The sequence below is a fragment of the Cupressus sempervirens genome, chromosome 11, assembly GCF_028749045.1.
Source record: "Cupressus sempervirens isolate cs-2001-9-10 chromosome 11, ASM2874904v1, whole genome shotgun sequence".
Lineage (NCBI taxonomy): Eukaryota > Viridiplantae > Streptophyta > Pinopsida > Cupressales > Cupressaceae > Cupressus > Cupressus sempervirens.
The window spans coordinates 106,338,618-106,358,445 of NC_143128.1; the positions used below are offsets into that span (position 1 = coordinate 106,338,618).

Here is a 19,828-nt window from a genome sequence, read left to right on the forward strand (position 1 = left end):
CTTGTCTTGGTCTTTACCCAATGTTGTAGGACAAGTAGAGCTACCCAGAATAAGCTAGTCTAAGCACTGGTGCTCTAAAAGCTAAAGTTCCTTTGCTTCCAGGTATTGTAATTCCTACCCTTGAACTGTTGATTTCCCTCCAACATGATGTTGATCAACAATGCCATCCCTCTTGCTTTCCCATGCACGAAAAATGAGGCAAACTCGAGCTTAACAAAATTATAATTTTCCTGCCAAAAATTAGTTGAAGAATCTTCAGCAAAGAGCTGGCACAAATCCTAAGACAAGTGTGCACCAAGTACAAAACTTCATTTTTTGGAGGAAAAAAAGGGTACAAAAACTTTTGCAAACCTAAAAACCCTTGTTTTTTACACAAAAATCATCAAAAAACTTCTTCAAAACCCATTCTAAAACAAGAACGTACTGCATCACAACACATCTGTGAAAAAGAACTTAATCACAAACCCAGAAAAAAGCAGGAAATTCACAATTTTTCAGAATGTCTTCACAATAAAATCTGCGAGCCCTACGCCAAGGTTGCACATACCCACAAAAAAACTTACAATTTTGACAAAGAAATTGTACAAAACCAAAAAAGCTCCTTGGGGATTTGAGATAAAAGCACACTTGAGAAGTATAAAATGTAGAAATGGCACCTGAAAATCTCAAAAGTGACACTGAAAACCAGCCTGCAACTCCTTTGCAAAGAAAAAGGATGTTGAAACCCTAGTAGCACTTGTTGCTTTCAACAAAAAACACAAACAAACAGTGAGTGAAGAAAACCCTCAAATTTGTAAACCAGAAAAACCTTCAAAAATTTGCAAACAATTTCCCTATAAGACACCATGATTTGTCATAAAAAATCAAAAAAACATCTCCAAGCAAAAGCTACAAATTTTACAAAAAAAATCACTAAAAACTGCCTAAGCATTTCAAAAAGGAACAGCTTTGCAGCACTTGATACACACATCAATTACTGAACATGTATCCAACTAGAAAACAGATGAATGCATTTCCAAAAAAATTGTCTGCAGTTGATAAAGACATTACTAACAGTGAGCATAAAGCTTTTAATTTGCTTCAATTTAATACAGATCTAGCCAAAACCTCTACTATTCTGAGAACATAGAATCATTTTGCTAGCATGGCTTCACTTAATTAACAGGTAATGGGTGTAACATAGCTCATTGTTTTTGTCACAAATATCAATCTATTAATGAGAATGTTTCTAGTTTACAGCCATGAGTTTTGAATCTCATGTTCAAATCAAGTATCGATAATTTTGCAACTTATGATGATAAACAAAACTTTCCAGAGACAAAATCTCATGCTTTCCTTAATCTATATATTTAGACAAATGCACCCTTACCCCTGCCATAGAAGGGTTTCCATTCTAGATCCAGACCCATTGGCACTCGACCTTCCATATTAGATTTCTTTAACTTAACAATCTGCAAAAGCTCCATGCTGGCTTTCTCAACTTCAGACAGCAGTCTGCTATATATAATACGGCCTCCAAAGTTTAGTTTTGGCACAATGGGTTTTGGTGGCTCTGCGTCATTGAAAACACTGAATTTAGATTCTGCTAAATTAATAAGACAGCCAAATTCCACATATGCAATAAAAAAATTACTTCAAAGAGTTGTTTAATACACCAATACTCACATTCAACTTGTATTGGTTTGAAAGTTATTTTAACTCTTCTTCATTTAATAGTTTAAATTGGTTTAAAATATTTCAATTTGTTCTTTAAGAGATCTTGGATAACTGCCAGTTTAAATTGGTTTATAACTTTTCTTGTATCTAATTATATGCTTTGTATGTTGACTCTACAAGAAAAGTTATGTATTAATCATTTTTTGCTTGGGGACAAGCGAAATTGGAGAGGGGAGGACTGTGATATCCTGACAAAATAAGATCTATATAATTAATTAAAAGTAATAATAAAAATAAATAAATAAATAAAGATAATATAATATTCGTAACGATATAATTATAACATGATTATAATTGTGTTATAATTATATCATTACTAATATTATATTATCATTTTATATTTTTATTATTTATTATTATTTTTGATTAATTATATAGATCTTTTTTTTTGTCGGGGAATAATCATGTTAATCATATTATCATTTTATACTTTTATTTTTATTTTATTTTTTTTATTAATTATAAAGATCTTAATTTGTCGGGGATATCGCAGTCCTCCCCTCTCAAATTTTGCTTGTCCCCAAGCAAAAAAGATTAATACATAACTTTTCTTGTTGAGCCCACATAGAAAGCAACGATTGGATGCAAGAAAACATAAGTGATTCATGGACTATACATTTTATTATTTTAATGCATGAAAACACGAAGCATACACAAAGTAAATAAAGTGCATGAAAACATGAAGTAGGCACATTAACACATAGAGACATAAAGTAGACACGATGCATGCATTCTTGATCAATGCTTACAATTTGCAATTTGCAATGAGCTACAGTCAAGATAAAGATTTACAAATTTTACATCTTCGGTACAATCTTGTGACCACAAGTGATCATTAGTGCATAAGTGTATATATAAGTTTCAAGAAAAAGCGAATGTTGATAAATTACTCCAAGTCAAACCCATAGTAAGCCCAAGAGCGGAACATTGACCCCCTTGGCCTTGATGGCAAGTGTTAAGCATCCACACGAGGTGACCTACTTAGCGAGATGCTTATTTTCTTTTTCTCCTATTATTATTTTTAGTCAAGAAGAACACTTATGATGTAAATAGATTGTTTAGGCACCAAACTCAATGGTTTCCCTCAAAATTTACAGATCCAAGGCCTAAGCCTTTTTTGGCACTTGTCTGCAAGGCACTCAAGGTCGTTGATCCCTACCCTATGGTAGGAATAACCGATTGGCTGGATTTACACTAGCCTCTCTCTAAATACACCTATGGTCTCTCTCCTCAGCCTACCTTATAGGTAAATTAGTAATAAACTATATATGAATTGAAAAGGCCATACTATCCTAATTATTATTCCAGTCTATATATGTGAATTGAAAAGGTTATACTATCCTGATTATTATTCCAATCTATAAGAATGTTGAGATGCAACATGTTGCTTAGACAACAAACTCAATGATTTCCCTCAAGGTTTTTATAGATCCAAGCCTTAAAGCCTTTCTTGGACTTGTTTGCAAGGCACTCGAGTTTGTTGATCCCTACCCTACCTAGGGAAATGATCGATTAACCGGATTTACACATGCCTCTCCCTAATTGCATTTCTTCTCTTCTTCGCAACTTAGAAATAATAAAAAGATAGTGCTCAGATATTACTTCTTAATAAATTTACTATAATATTCAACTAAGAAGGTAGGAAATAATGTTCATACCAATCACAGTGTAATGTCCCCGTCTTTTATTTAGTTAGTTTAATTAATTACTGTATTACAAGGGAGAAGCTTCTAAAGTATGTATTAATTATTGGAACAGGGGAAGCCTCTAGTAATTTAATTTTCTAGAAGCACAATTAATTATTGTATTGCAAGGGAGGAGTTTCTAGAGAGTGCATTAATTATTGGAAGGGGGAAGCTTCTAGCACTTGCAATTAATTAATATTTGGTTTCCTTCTAGAAAGGGGTGGGGAAAGTATAAATAGAGGTGGGAGCCTCATTGTTTAGCATCGGATGATTATGAACTGCACTTGATAAAAGCTTGGAGATGTGAGTTAGAGATTTGGTCTTGGCATTAGAGGACGTTCATCCTCTCTTGTAACATTCTAGACGTCATTCCCTTGGGGTTTGGCCTTTGGAATCCATTGCCATGTATTGATTTTAACATTTTGAGAACTAATATTATTTCAACAGTGGTTCAATCTTCAATTTGCATAAATTCCTTCTTGTTCATGTTATGTGGATTGAAACCTATGCAAAGACATTAAAATCGCTTTCAGCAATTAGTTTAGTTCTTGGGCATTTCCAGGGTGCCCATTACAGTGGTATCAGAGCTGTAAGTCCTGTCATCCTGTGGAGATCTTCAACATCTATGTTTGAGCTTGTGACAAGGGCTTTATAATTTCCACAATACTAGAGCAAGACAAAGTAGGAGTTCAGACTTGCAGAACGAACAGGGTAGTTCATCCGTGCAGAGGGACATACAATCCAGTCATACAAATACAGAGCAGATATTCTTTGGACAAGACAGCAATATGGGTGACCAAGATGATAGGAATACTGGTCCAGATTAGGAAAATGTAATGTTCAAGTTACTGGATACATTAGAGGAGCAGAATAGGCGAATGGATATGATGCAACAGGAGCAAAATAGGCGAATGGATATGATGTTGCAGCTAATGGCTAGACAGATGGGCATCAATATTAATCAGCGTGATGTCAACAATGGAAACAACAATAATAGGGGCAATAATAATGGAGGTCGAGGCAACATTAATGGTAATAATGGACATAACAACAATGGGAATGAGACCGATAACTTTAGACATGTTACACGCCCAGCTTGAACAGCGAGCTCGAGACCTCTTCTACCCACCTTCCCACTCAGAGATCCAATTCAACCGATTAATGAACCGCAGATTATGGAGTTACAAGAACAATTAAGGAGGGATTGGAAGGCTAGTGGACCAGAGTTTCAGGTGGACATTTTTCTCAAAGATTACTTGGACTTGAGGATGAGACACATGCCCAGATCAGGAGGAAGAAGTCAAAACCTTGAGCTGAGAAAGAAAGTTGGGAAACTTTATGTGCCTTATTATGATGCTTCAGGGAAGATGACCGCACGAGCTTGGGTGCAGAAGATGGATACATACTTGCAGTTGAATCCTATGCCTGAAGAGGAGGCTATAAAGTATGTGGCTATTCACTTGGATGGACCGGCACATGAGTGCTGGCACCATGGGATGGTAACCTTGGGACATAATCAGATCACATATTACGAGGAGTTCACCGAGAAGCTCACAGAGAGATTTGATACCAAGGATCCCGCATTACAGTTTAAGGAGTTGGCACAACTCAAGCAGTGGGGATCAGTTGAGATGTATATCAGTGAGTTTCAGAGGTTAGTTGTGTTGGTCACAGATATTTCAGAGAGGAGGTTGGTAATGTTGTTTATGGATGGACTCTCAGAACCCTTGCGAGGTTGGGTCAAGGGGCATGACCCAGCTACGTTGCAGGAGGCCATTAAAAAGGCTCGTGACTTAGAACCTTCTTCATTAAGGAGCAGATTTCAGCATAGGGATTCTTATATGAAAAAGGACAAGGAGAAGGTCAAAAATACTTTTCACAAGGATGCTCAACCAAAAATAGATAAGTTGGACAATGACACCTTGAATGATTTAAGAAGTTATGTTTTCACTACAGAGAGCCTTGGGATTTATCTCATAAGTGTCCTCTCAAGGCTAAGGCAAATCAAATGGAGTATTTCTTGGCAAAAGAGTCACAGTCAGAGAGGGAGGATCAGCACTCTGATTCAGATGAGGAGAGCACTACAGAGGAGAGCAGCATTCCTGAGGATGAGAAGTCATTAGCACGATTAACGGGGGCTCAGAAGGCAATCGCATTTAAGGTCAGCGGTACTATCCAAGGGCAGAAAGTGATTTCACTCATTGACATTGGAGCTACACATAATTTTATAGATGCACAATTGGTAGCCAAGAGAGGTCTACAGACCGAGGAGCACATCAGATTTAGAGTCATGGTAGCTAATGGTGACAAACTATTATGCACTCGGAAGATATCTAATCTTCACATCAGGTTTGGAGATGGCTATGAGTTGAAAGATGAGTTCTATGTGGTAGACATGGGAGACTATGATGTCATCCTCGACATGATATGGATGGCCTCGCTAGTAGAGTTCACACTTAACCTAGCAAAATTGGAGATGAGGTTTCAGCATGAGGGAAGAACTATTGTACTTAGAGGACTTTCAGATGGGAGTTGCAAAGCAGTTTCCCTGAGGAGAATGCAGAGACTTTTCGACATAATAACATAGAGTGGGCAGCAAAATGTTTCACTATGCCAACTTCACAAGAGCCACAGGTGAAGAGTCATCCACCAGATATCCAGGAGATACTTGACAGGCACACTAAGGTATTTGGCGAGACTCTGCATGGAGTTCCTCCCAACAGGGGGGATAGAGCAATGTTATTGAGCTCGAGGAGGGAGCCAAACCAGTCATGATTACTCCCTATCGTCATCCTAAGAAACATAAGGATGAGATAGAGAAGGCAATTAAGGAGTTATTGGAAATAGGGCATATTAGGCCTAGTAAGAGCCCCTTTGATTCAGCAATAGTTTTGGTAAAGAAGAAGGATGGGACGATGCGCATGTGCATCGATTACAGAGCATTAAATAAGAAGACCATTAAGAACAAATATCTCATCCCACAAATAGATGAGCTGATTGATGAGTTACATGGTGCATGCTTTTTTAAAAAGATTGATCTACGGTCAGGGTATCTTCGAATCAGGATGAGGGAGGAGGACATTGAGAAGATAGCTTTTCGGTGTCAATATAGCCACTTCAAGTTTTTGGTTATGCCATTTGGGCTAACCAATGCCATTTGGGCTACATTCCAGAGTTGCATGAATCAAGTATTTAGGGAGCAGCTTAGGAGATTTGTCTTGATTTTCTTCGATGACATTTTAGTCTTTAGTAAGACTTGGGAGGAGCATTTACAACATCTTGAGATGGTGCTGTCCACTTTGGAGAAAGAGTCACTGTATGCCAAGGAATCTAAGTGTGAGTTTGGAATGACTAAGCTACTATACCTTGGGCATATCATCAGTGCAGATGGAGTTCGGGTAGATCCTAAAAAGATTAGAGCTATTATTGATTGGCCTACTCCTACGAATCTTACATAGCTTTAGGGATTCTTTGGTCTCCATGGATTTTACAGGAGATTTGTTAAGGGATTTTCACAGATCGTTGCACCCTTGACAGACCTTACCAAGAAAGGGGCCTTGCCATGGATAGAGGCAGCTCAAAGAAGCTTCGATCATTTCAAGAAGGTGATGTCATCATGTCCGGTACTAGCTCTACCAGATTTTACAAAGCCATTTCAGCTTCATTGTGATGCGTCAGGAGATGGGATTGGGGCGGTCTTGATGTAGGAGAAGCATCCCATTGTGTTTGAGAGCAAGAAGCTCTGTGGAGTGGAGAGGAGCTATTCCATCTATGAGCGAGAGATGTTGGCTATTCTATGCATTGGCTAAGTTTCAGTCCTACCTAGTTGGGGGAAAGTTTGTTATCAAAACCGATCACAACAACATCAAATACTTCATGAGCCAACATGATTTGAATGATAGACAACAGAAGTGGATTACGAAGTTACAGGCCTATGACTTTGACATTGAGTTTGTCAAAGGTAAGAAGAATGTGGTGGCAGATGCTTTATCTAGAAGACCTCATATTTGTGCTCTAGCTGAGATTACAGGAGATTGGAGAAATAAGATCACAGAAGAGTATGCCAGGGACACTTGGGCTTCTGGAGTAATTGTAGGCACCATACCTGATGATCGTTACGTGGTGATGGACCAATTGATTAAGTTCCAGGGCAGGATATATTTGATTCCTTCATCATAGTTTAGGGAAGTAATACTGAAGGCATTTCACGATGCACCTACAGCTAGACATCCACGAGTCTTTAAGACCTACAGGCAGATCCGTGAGCGGTTCACATGGAAAGGGCTCAAGGATGATGTTCAAAAACATGTTAGAGAGTGTGTAGTTTGTCAGCAGAATAAGGGAGAACACACATATCCTGCAGGGTTGTTACAACCCTTGCCCATTCTGAATAGGAAATGGGAATGTATTTCTATGGACTTCATCACCGAGTTACCACGAGTATAGGAGAAAGATTACATCTATGTGATTGTTGACCAGCTGACGAAGTATGCTCACTTCTTTGCTATTCCATCCACTTACACAGCAGCACAGGTGGCCGATCTTTTCTTCAGAGAGATATTCAGGTTACATGGGCTACCTAGTTTTATTGTCCGTGATCGAGATAGTAAATTTATGAGTACTTTTTGGCAAGAATTGTTTAGGTTGTGTGGTACAGATCTTACACCTAGCACTAATTATCATCCACAAACAGATGGGCAGATAGAGATTGTGAATAAATGGGTGGAAGGATATCTGAGGAACTATGTGACTGCACAAAAGAGGGCTTGGGTCAAATGGCTACATATGGGAGAGTACTGTTCTAACACCACTTATCATATGTCCATCAAAATGACTCCATTCATGGTACTGTATGGTTATGAAGCACCTAGTTTCATGAATCTGGTTTTGGGGGATAGTAGAGTGCCCAAAGTAAAACACTTCTTGCAGGATAGTCAAGATATTTTGAGGGTGCTCAAGAAGAATATATAGCAAGCACAAAATCAGCAAAAATTGTATGCTGACCAGCATTGGATAGAGCGCACCTTCGAGGTTGGGGATATGGTTTACCTAAGGCTACAACCATACAGACAGTCATCACTCAAGAAAAGCAAAGCAGAGAAGTTGAAGCCTAGATTTTATGACCCCTACAGAGTGGTTTGCAAGGTAGGCGAGGTTGCTTACAAGATTGAGCTTCCAAAGGGCAGTCGGGTGCATAATGAGTTTCATGTGTCAAGGCTTAAAAAAGCCATCGATCAAAGAGTTGTGCCTTCAGCAAAATTGCCACCATTCGATGAGGAGGGAAAGCTTGTATTGATTCCTGAAGCCATTCTGGATACTAGGAAAGAACTCTGCGAAACAGGGTGATTAAAGAATATTTAGTCAAACGGAGATATCTGCCAAAGGACAATGCTACTTGGAAAAGTGAGCAAGTGCTACAACAAACAGGACTAAGATTGCTTGAGGACAAGCAATTTCAAGGAGGGCGGACTGTGATGTCCCCGTCTTTTATTTAGTTAATTTAATTAATTACTGTATTACAAGGGAGAAGCTTCTAGAGTATGTATTAATTATTGGAAAGGGGGAAGCCTCTAGTAATTTAATTTTCTAGAAGCACAATTAATTATTGTATTGCAAGGGAGGAGTTTCTAGAGAGTGCATTAATTATTGGAAGGGGGAAGCTTCTAGCACTTGCAATTAATTAATATTTGGTTTCCTTCTAGAAGGGGGTGGGGAAAGTATAAATAGAGGTGGGAGCCTCATTGTTTAGCATTGGATGATTGTGAATTGCATTTGATAAAAGCCTGGAGGTGTGAGTTAGAGATTTGGTCTTGGCATTAGAGGACGTTCATCCTCTCTTGTAACATTCTAGACGTCATTCCCTTGGGGTTTGGCCTTTGGAATCCATTGCTATGTATTGAATTTATCATTTTGAGAACTAATATTATTTCAACAGCGGTTCAATCTTCAATTTGCATAAATTCCTTCTTGTTCATGTTATGTGGATTGAAACCTATGCAAAGACATTAAAATCGCTTTCAGCAATTAGTTTAGTTCTTGGGCATTTCCAAGGTGCCCATTGTCTTATGATCTGAATGTCTTCTTTGTCTTATTCAAGGATGCTAGTAGAGTAAGAGATCTAACTGTATGTAATATACAGCTCTGCATCATTGTATTCATTTATGTTCCTTGCTATCCTATCTGTGATATTTCACAATCTTATCCATTGCTCTCTGCAATGTTCTTCAATACTTATTCAGCCTGTTCCAATGATTTGAGATCATCATTTTAATAACAGCCAATTCTTTAATCTTCGTCTTTTTGATAAATGACCATCGACTTACTTATTATTGTGATCATTATACTGATCGTTGTATATCCCATATCGGTTTGTGATGTCATTTAAAGGTATAGTTTTGTCGTTTCTTATTACTCTGCTTTATGATCCATTATTATAATAGTTTATCCATCTATTGTTACTTTCATATTCTATTTGCTGATAGAAGTGCTTTTGTTCAGTTACGATTGACATGATCATCCATTAATTTTTATATCTTGAATCTTCCGTTATTGTGTCATTCCACTTTGTCCTTTCCCCGCTTTATTTCATTCACATATTATTGTCGCTTGATATTTTCCATTGTTTCAAGGTCATCTATACAACTTCCTTTGTCTTGGACGCACAACCCAATTCCATGATGCTTGATTGCTGAAAACAAAAATGGCATAATGCCTCTATTCGTCACTACTGAATGGATCACCTTATTGTATATTTTGCTGTATCAAATGGCTAATGTATTGAGTTGCTTTTTTTCACCACTTGAGATATCATAGTCTATAACATTGTAATACAAATCAATGTTTTATTGATTGCATAGCATTGATAATCACTGATTTGTGCTATCATCATATCCATTACTTCATATTTGAAGATCATTATATAAAGAGATTTTCTAGTGTGTACAGATTTGTGGATCCTAATCACTTTCTCATATGCCACTAATCCACATCAGTTCTTCACATTATATCTCAGGAAAATCTTTGCATCGTTCTCTTGATACTGGCGTATATTGATATAATTGCTTTCTACAATCATGCCACTCTAATAGAAGCCAAGAGAGTATCTTCATTTTCAAGACTCCACTGTACACATCTGAAACAAGAAAATGACCAGTCCACTGATATTTCTTTATTGGTGTGACATTGACAACATTATATGTCTATTGGCAATTTCTAAATTTCATCCGTCAACTACCCTAAGAATCCATCTCACAGCAAGCATTACTCTATAAAGGCAAATATTTTTGAGAACCACTCCCTCCACTGCTTGTGGTTTAGTACACACTTCTCAGGCCACCACATGTCTTTTAATTCCATTGTCATCAAACCATAAGAACTTTCTAAAACATTTATTCATTTTATGATTTATTCATTTGAAAGGACAAGACCAACAAGCAAGAAGAATGGCAGATGGTGTAACGAGAGAATAATTTGACAAACTTGAAATCCACCCACAACAAGAACAGAAAAAATCTTGCCATTTAAATACTCAGCATCGCTTCCAACATGGGAATTTTTTCATTCCCTTAGAATCCTCACTATCCTTATTATCTAATATTCTTGTGATCCTTATTATCTTCTCTTATTGTGATTATTGCAATCCTTATTAAAATTCTCACGATACTATTAAAAGTTGTCCTTAATATATGATGTCTGGGTTTTATTTTGTACAAAATTTGTATTCACTCTCTCAATGGAATGATATTATCATATTAGTCAAAGGTATTTTGTCAAATTACAATAGCTCAAATATTTGATAGAATTCTTTGTTCTCCTATTATTTCCTCAATCGCTGAGCTCATGTCTTAATTCAAACTGTGTTTTGAATGTCTTCCTTCATTATTCTAACTTCAAGTCTTGTTTGAAATTTCTGATATTTTCTATAACACTATGATCGAGATGAAGAATCGTCCTGAATTCAATCGCTCAATATTGCAATCCTTTAATTAACTTCACTTTCATTGCTACTTCCCTATATCTTGGTCTTCCATCCTTCATGAATGGGTTTCATATATATATTCTGCGGCATTTCTTCTAATTCTTTATTTCAGATTCACTAAGTGAGTTGCTGAGTTTTGGGATGATCTTTTATTTTCTCTTTCAATTATATTTTAAAATTTTCTTCCCTACTCTTCAGGATGCAGGATCATACTTTGATACCATTTGTAATGTCCATTGTCAGGACCTTACATAATTTAACTTAAATTTCTCAGTTGAACTTTTGCAGACCAAATTCCATATATCTTCTTTTTCATTCTTAATGTCTATTTCTCAGGTTTGGTCTTCCTCTATATATATACTTTGTAATGAGAAAAGATGCGTCTTTTCGTTTAATTAATTTATTATATTATTCTTTATTGATAATTTAATTAATTATATAGATTTTATTTTGTAGGAGATATCACATTGGCAATGCCATTGTCACAAACTCATAAAAGGTAACATCACTAATTTAAGCAATAGTGCCCATATTTGGACATTGTGGCTGTCATATAAAAATGATAAGGAAAGTAATAGCTGTACCATATATTTGTCATTGTATCATGAGAATTCCCACTATTTATTCTATGATAATGTAAATTGGCACTTGTGAAATAGAAACCTGGATTCTTTCTTTTCAAGGTGTGTCCTAAGTTCCTAACCTTTATTGATTCGAATATGGTTCAAGCTTGGATTCAGACTCCTTTTTTGATTGATACTGCTTTAAAACTGGTGCATGTACTTGCAATTGTATTACCATGTCCTACATCCTGCAACAAAGAGAAAGATCAAAAGGAATAGCTTTATAGGTTGTTGAATGTCACCGTCTCCCTTTAAGGATTGATTGAAATTAGCAGTTTGTATGACAGTGGAGAAGACCACCTCTGGCAGCTCCATAAGCAGTGTCAAGCAGAAGCAGAGTGGCCACATAACTGGCCACAAAAGGAGGATCTAGTACACGGAGTTGTGTGTGGCAGAACCCTGGTCACCATGTAAGGTGCATTCACACAATGATCAAGAAGAGTTTGGAGGTGCAGCACTTTCAAGGCCATTTTGTTGACCAAAATTTGAATTTGCATGAGTATGTTCGACAGCATCCATGACTATGTGTGAGTAGCAAAACTGAAATTAACAAGAATAAGAGCAGATAGAGCAGCATTTCTATCTATCTAAAATGCTAAAAAGTATCTACAAAACATTAGTGAAGTTTAGCAGATTCAGTCAAAAAATCAACCCCATCCTCTAGAAGAACATTGTGCCAAGTTTAGGACTCTGGTCTAAAAGGCTTCAAAAATCATCAAACTGCAACCAAGCTGACTGCGCACTAACACAAATCCAAAGGAAACATTTGATTGCTTAAAATTGTTCTTTCGTCTAGTCACTTTTATTATTTATGTGCCATCCACAAAGTTATGATGATAAGGAATAAAGTTTGTCTCGCACAATTTGCAAACTCTCCAAGTGCTCTCTGAGTTGTTAAGTACTTTTTGTTTTTTTCCTGGCCCTGCAAGTTTTTTCAAGTTTAACTCAGGATATTTTATAGACACAAAGAAAAATGTAGGTGAAAATTCTAACAAGAGTCAAGAATTGGTTAAGAAACATGTTTTTTGAGGTTTTAAAACCATGCATTTTCTCTTTTGAGATGTTAATTTTTAATTTAATGTACTTTAGAATTAAATTTTGCAAAAAATAAAACCATATGTTTTATTAAGAAATTTTTTATTTTTTTTTATTCTCTAGGTTGCCTAGTGTTTGTCAATTATTGGCCAAGTTTATACCAGATCAAACATTTTGGGCTTGCCGAGTCTGCTAAATATCAAATGTTTTGAGCTTTTTGGTGATGTGTATTTGTACTGATAAGCCTGAATTATTTAGAAATTCAATTTGAAAATTCAAAATGGCAAAGAAAAACAACAGATTTTCACTCTTCTTCCAAAAGATTTAAATGTTTCATTTTCAAACATCAGATCATTTGAGTCAGTGTCTAAAATTCCCACACTCACTACATTGATGCCAATTTCACTCAAAGATTTCCACAAATGCTTCAAAATGAATTTATCCTCCTTAAAAATACATAGCAGACTCAAAATTCTTGCGGATTATGGATACTACAACTTCCACAAATTTTATATTCGACGAGACCACCTACGCAATGATTATAGGGGTCATAGCCACTTCAATGGAATCCTGCCCTTACTTTTTGTTCGTGTTTTCAGAATTATGATAATTCTCATTGTATTACTATATATAACATTGTTAACTTTATATTTTTTAATATTGTTTGTTAAATTTTAGCTTAACCAACAAATAATCTAGCTAGAATGATAGAACAAAATATGTAGAGCATAAAACAAAGGAAAAATAGGAATGAAACTGAAAAGATACAAGTATTCCTTAGTTAGCTTCCACTAAGAAAAGAAGTTTTATCCAATAAAAGCATGGATAAAAACAAAAAACATGCTAAGCTTTATTTTCTAACATTGCTTAAAATAATTAGGGTTAAGAAGGCCGAGGACTGAGAATTTTGACGAGAAGCCAAAACTCAGGCTGTAATATACAATGTAATCTTAGATAAAGTACATTATGTGAAAGAGATGCCGTCTTATATAACTTTTGCGTTAAATCGAAGACTAATATATGCCCCGATAAACTGAGAAATGCATTCGGGCGGGACTGTTCAATTTTATTGATTTTTGTTGCAAATTTTTAACATCAGTTTGACATCTGAATGCATGAACAGCTGATCTCCGTGTACTTGTGTCATTATAGACTACCATAAGGTGTATAAGGATGCTGAAAAACGAAAAATTGTAAAACAAAAGGAAAGAAAATGAAAGCGAATGTAGCAAGAAAGAATACCTCTGCAAGGCGGTCGCGAGAAAAGCCAACTATCACTTAGATTTAAAATTGGAGATTCGATTCTCTGCCCTTGAACTGAACAATCAATGCTATTATCATCAGTATTCAAGGAAACCCTGTCTTTAAGAGAATTGTGACATGTAATAATGTTAGGAGAATTATGTGACCAGCCAGGAAGCCGACGCCCTGCTGAGTCAGCAGATACGTCATCGGATGCCGAGATTTTTATGCGTTTATGTGCAGAGGTGGCCTCTGCGAGTGCATTTTCTAGGGCTTGAAATTCTTCTTCATCCACCCACTCGTACGGAATAGCGAGATCTTCTTTGCTGCAGACAGCCATTGTCTTCTGGCTTACGTTTCCTTTTGGATGCTCGTTAGCAAATATGCTTTAATACTTCCCTACTTTATAGGGGAGCTGCTCTAAAAAAGAACCTTTCCTTTCTTATATATGTTTTCATGCTGGAATTTAATAATGATGATAATAACAAGAGAAGCAACCATCATGGTTCGTGCCATATGCACAATGGTTGCAGGGTTGAAAAAATTAAAAGTAGAAATAAGATGGAAAAAATAAAATTTAGAGAAGTAATGAAAAAAATTATGGGTATGGAATACAAGTGGAATAGGCATATGTAAATTCTTAAATTTTTGAATTCTTTGTTTGGATGCACCAAATTGTAATTGAAATATGAAGTAAAATAGGAATACGTATTCCAATTTTGGCCCAAAAATGGGGTTTTGCAATTCCACCCATATGTGTTATTGGAATACGTATTCCTATTCCAGTTTTATTTATTTTAAAAAACATAAATTTTGGGGTCCACAAATTCCCCATCAAATATTGGTTGAATCAAACAGAGAACAAGAATACGTAGCCCCATTTTCTATTCCAGAATAGCTATTCCTATTCCGCTATTCCTATTCCCACAACCAAACGGGCCCTAATATATGTGCATTGATGAACATGGGGTAGTGATCGTATTGCTAGTTAATAGCCAAATGCATGGGGACTTCATGCCCTTAGGCTAGCCACAACGTTGTTCGAGTGTTGGCCACTAAAATTTATAGATTCTTTTAAGAAGCTCACAACACCGATGGAAGTACATTACGGTGACAAAGGAGTAATGACAAAGTTGCTAGAGTGAAGGCCTTCCGACTCACAAGAAGCGATAAATGGATCATTTATCCAAAAAAATGATACAATATGGGATTTCACCTATGTGGTTCTTTTGTTGAGCCACGTATATCCAAAAAAATGAAAAACATTATTAGTTGTACTTTAAAGACACATTGAAGAGAAAGTTAAAGAGATATATTCCTTGTAATAGTTAGAAAAGAAGGAAAATGGAGATTTATATATATAAAGACAAATTGAAAAGAGAGATAATGGTAATAGAGATTTATAGATAAAAATGAAAGATACGAAGAGATTTAAAAGAGAGAGAATGATATATTATTATAGGGACAATGAATAGAGATAGTTGGAAGAGAATTTTAACCAAAAAAATTAAGGATTATGTTATTTTAAGAAATATCTAAATAACAATTATAAAATTGAGTTAAATCAATGAAGTGTTTGTTTCTAACTTTTCCAATATAATTTCAAATATTAAATTTTTAAATATAAGTTGTTGACTGCTTGATCCAAACCAACAAAAGAGTTAGTAAGTTTGAAGAATAACATTAGTTTTACAAATTTCAAAATGCGAAAAAGAATTAAAACAAGATTGAAAAAAAATAGCTAGTTAAACATAGTGTGAAAAAAGTTAGCATTTTACGAATTGACAAAAGTAAAGGACAATGTAAAACTAATAAATATATTTAAAATATAAAATATAAAACATTAAAAACTAAATTTAAAATTTTTTGTAACAAAATCTATAAATATTTTTATTAAAAATTTATCAAATCATTATATTCTTAAAAATATACTTTTGTTATTAATTAATTTAATTATAATCTAGAATAAAATATTTAATTATAAATTATTATGAAGAAAAAATCAAGTAAATGTATTTTTAAATGATAGGATAATTAATTTTTTAGTAAGATTTTAAATAAACTTAAACTCAAAAATAACTTAGATTGATATATTTACAATGTTTGGTAAGAAAAATGATTTAGTTATTATTGATTAGGCATGCATTTATGTCTTGGGTAGTGAGGTGGAAGATAAAATAATTACTTTTTAAAAATCTTAATTAATTTATAACAATTGTGAAAAAGATAAAGCTGTCATTAATGCATGTCATTATTGTTGTTAAAAAAATATGTGTATTTTTGTTATGGAAAATTGACTTTTCTCCTTACCAAAAATATTATGGACCAATAGAATAAACACAAAATGACATTTATAAAATAAGGAAAAATAAAAATAGATATACACATTGTAAGTTCCATATAAACTTTTAAATTCTTTGATTTGATTGGTTAATCTAATTGAAAAATTGCATTCAATGAATGCAATAGTATCATGCCTTGCCTTTTGGAGAAACTAATAAATGAATGAATGAATAAGAGATCAAGTCTCAAAGTTCTACATCTTATATCATGTTTTTAGGAGTAAGAATTGGTAAAATGAAAATGTGTTTAAGGAAGAGGGAATGAATTATGTAAGAGGGAATGAATTACGTTTTAGAAACCAACTAGAAGTAGGAAGACATACTTTGACAATCACAAGTTTTTATGAGAAAATGATGAATATTGTCAATTGTATTTCTTTCCTTATTAAGAGTAGCTTAAAAATTACGAACTCATAACTTCGAATATTAGTCATTTTTGTTGGTGTAAATAAGTATTTACTATTTACACTTACTTAAGTTTACTTAGGTTAATGCATATTCATGTTAGTTGTCATGTAAACACCTAGGAGTTTGCATATTCATATGAGTTGTCATATTGACAACACAGTAGTTTACACTCCAATTGAGCAGATGTTGTCTACTACATCTCTTTATGAGATACACCTTTACATTCTTATCCCCTCATTGTTGCACGTACATTCATGCACGATGGAGGATAATCCACTCTTGGTGGATATGTGCTTAGTTGGTATGCTTATCTCTTTGCTGACTCCTAGTCATATCAATTGCCTTTATATACAAGGCACTTTTATGATGTATTCATCCAATTATTTGATTGATTCATTCTCATTTGATCACATCTTATCTCTGTTGTGCTATCTCTTGAGCTTCTACATCTTGGCATTTTATTCTTGGCAAATTCGTGCATGGTATCAGAGCTACACCAAATTCTTACATGGTACCAGAGCCATAGGAGTTTCATTGCATAGCCATTGGAGAGATTTTTTTTTGCAGGTCAAGATTGGAGCTTGCTGGTGCAAATCAGATGTTGGTATCACATTCAGCAGGTCAAAAAACCCCTAAATCGACTTTTGTTTCATCAAAATCGGACATCTAAGGTGAAATCTAGAGCCATTTAATTTTTGAAGGTGCGACGGTGACAATTCAGGAAAAATAATTACTACGTGATTTTTGAATAGCGATATCTCCCTCATACGGACTCCTTTTTTCAAGGATTTTTTTTTTGTTTTCGGGTAGAATTTCATGATCTACACATTGTTGCAAGTTGTTTGCAATCCCTATTCCTGAATGTTTCTAAAATTTGCAAATCCCAATTTTTGCAACTTCAAAGGCTTAGTTTGGGCTCATCTGGACACATATTTAGGTGCTATTTTTTTTTTTAAGTGCATAATTTTTTGTCTACTTTCCAAATCTAGTATCAGTTTGGAGTAATTTTGAGTGGACATAGTACTTTTAGCATTTGGTCATTTTTGGCCTATTTTGGCACTTGTAATTAATTAGATCCTTGAGAGATCTTGTGTCTTATCTTGTTGAGTATGATATATCTTCATATTTTTTGTTGTGACCAACAAAAATAGAAGTCCACTTTGGTTCATTTTGATAAGTGGCAATTGTACACGCACTAAGTATAAAGTGCCAAAATCATCCATTTTGAGGGGGGTTCTTTAATTGAGTGATTTGGGTGAGTGTTTGCACTTCTCTTTCTCTTGTGTTCTTTTATTTTGCATCATGGGTTCTCCTAAGTTTCCACTTTTAACTCCACATAATTATGCTACATGGAAAATTAGAGCATGGAGTAAAATGATGGAAACAGATTTAATTGATTATGTTGATGGAACCGTGGTTGCACCATCTAATCTTGAAAAACTAAATGAATAGAATCGTAGCAATAAAGTTGCTATTAGTACTTTGAGGAAGTATGTACATGAAGATCTTATCTTCCATATTGATAATTATAAAACAATAAAGGAAGCATGGGATAAGTTTGCTAGCTTGTATGCAAAAGTAGACAAAACTAGGGATTTTGAACTTGATGAAAATCTCGTGGCATTAGATCCAAAGGAGTTCGACACAATTCAAGACTATATCACCAAGGCACATGAGCTAAGATCAATGGTTAAGGATTGTGGAATCATCATAGAGAATGAAAAATTGATCTATAATTTGATGAGAACACTTTCTCCAGAGTATGCATCATTTGTTTCAAGCTTCAACACTCGTAAGTTAACCTTAGGTTCTTCCTACACCATGTCTTCATTTGATTCCTTCATAGAGATTTTGATGGTAGAACAATCAAATTTGATGAGCATGGGGATTCTCAAGTATTCAAAGTCCAAAGCATTGGTGGCTAGTAAAGGCAATCAAGGAAAAAGGTCTAACAAGAAGCAAAAATCATGGCAACAACATTCACAACAAGAGAAAGAACACTCAACCTCCTCACCACGAGATAACTCTAACAATAAGGGAAAGTCATCCAAGAAGGAGTTTCTAACTTGTGCATATTACAAAAAGAATGGACATAAAGGACATCATTGTTATAAGAAGGAGATAGATGAACTCAAGAATCTTCTTAAGAAGAATCAAATTGGTCTACCATCAAGAATGACCACTTCATTCTCTTCTTCACATTCAGATTTTGATAAAGGAAAGGATCACACGGACAAAGGTCAAACCTTAGTAGCTACTTCAAGTCAAGATTCAGGGAGATGGCTTCTACATTCAGGGGCTTCTCATCATATGGCATCTTCACAGTCTATGTTTTTATCATTTGATCCTTGTCATACTCCACCTATTTTGATGGGTAATCATACTTACATGAATGTGATTGGGAAAGAAACTATTGATAAAGGGAAGGGATACTTCAAAGATGTGTTCTGTGTACCTCACCTAAGTCATAATCTTATTTCCATCTATCAACTCACCCATGGAGATAGAGGAAGGACTGTAGAATTCATACCTAATTTGGTTTTTGTTAGACTTGGAGACTAGACAAATCATTGCTACAAGGGTGGTTGATCATGCATCTCAGCTATACTACTTTTTAGACTTTGGTCATGATGATGATAGTGATTTCTCAGTAGATTCTTTAGCAGATTTTGATCACACTTCTACTGTTGATTCAGACTTTGAGGAGAACTTTGGCTACTTGAACTTAGGTGTTCTCACATATGATCAAGTTCTTGAGCCTTCCATTTCTTCTCTTACTGATATTCCATCTATTGTTGT

The 19,828-nt window shown here is 35.1% G+C and overlaps 1 protein-coding gene across 2 annotated transcripts in view; it reads right to left on the reverse strand.

Annotated features, from left to right (window-relative positions):
- The window catches only part of LOC149528432 (3'-5' exonuclease-like), an 82,924-nt gene extending 68,093 nt beyond the window's left edge, over positions 1 to 14,831 (reverse strand). The window contains exons 1-2 of one of the 2 annotated variants that reach the window (XM_089809194.1): positions 14,280 to 14,831; positions 1,370 to 1,552 (exon numbers count right to left, since the gene is read on the reverse strand). In XM_089809194.1, the coding sequence (XP_089665320.1) occupies positions 1,370 to 1,552; positions 14,280 to 14,619 (523 nt within the window). In that variant the 5' untranslated portion in view covers positions 14,620 to 14,831. The remainder of the gene's footprint in view (positions 1 to 1,369; positions 1,553 to 14,279) is intronic. The other variant, XM_089809195.1, reaches the window with a different exon arrangement.
- Positions 14,832 to 19,828: the final 4,997 nt, after the last annotated feature.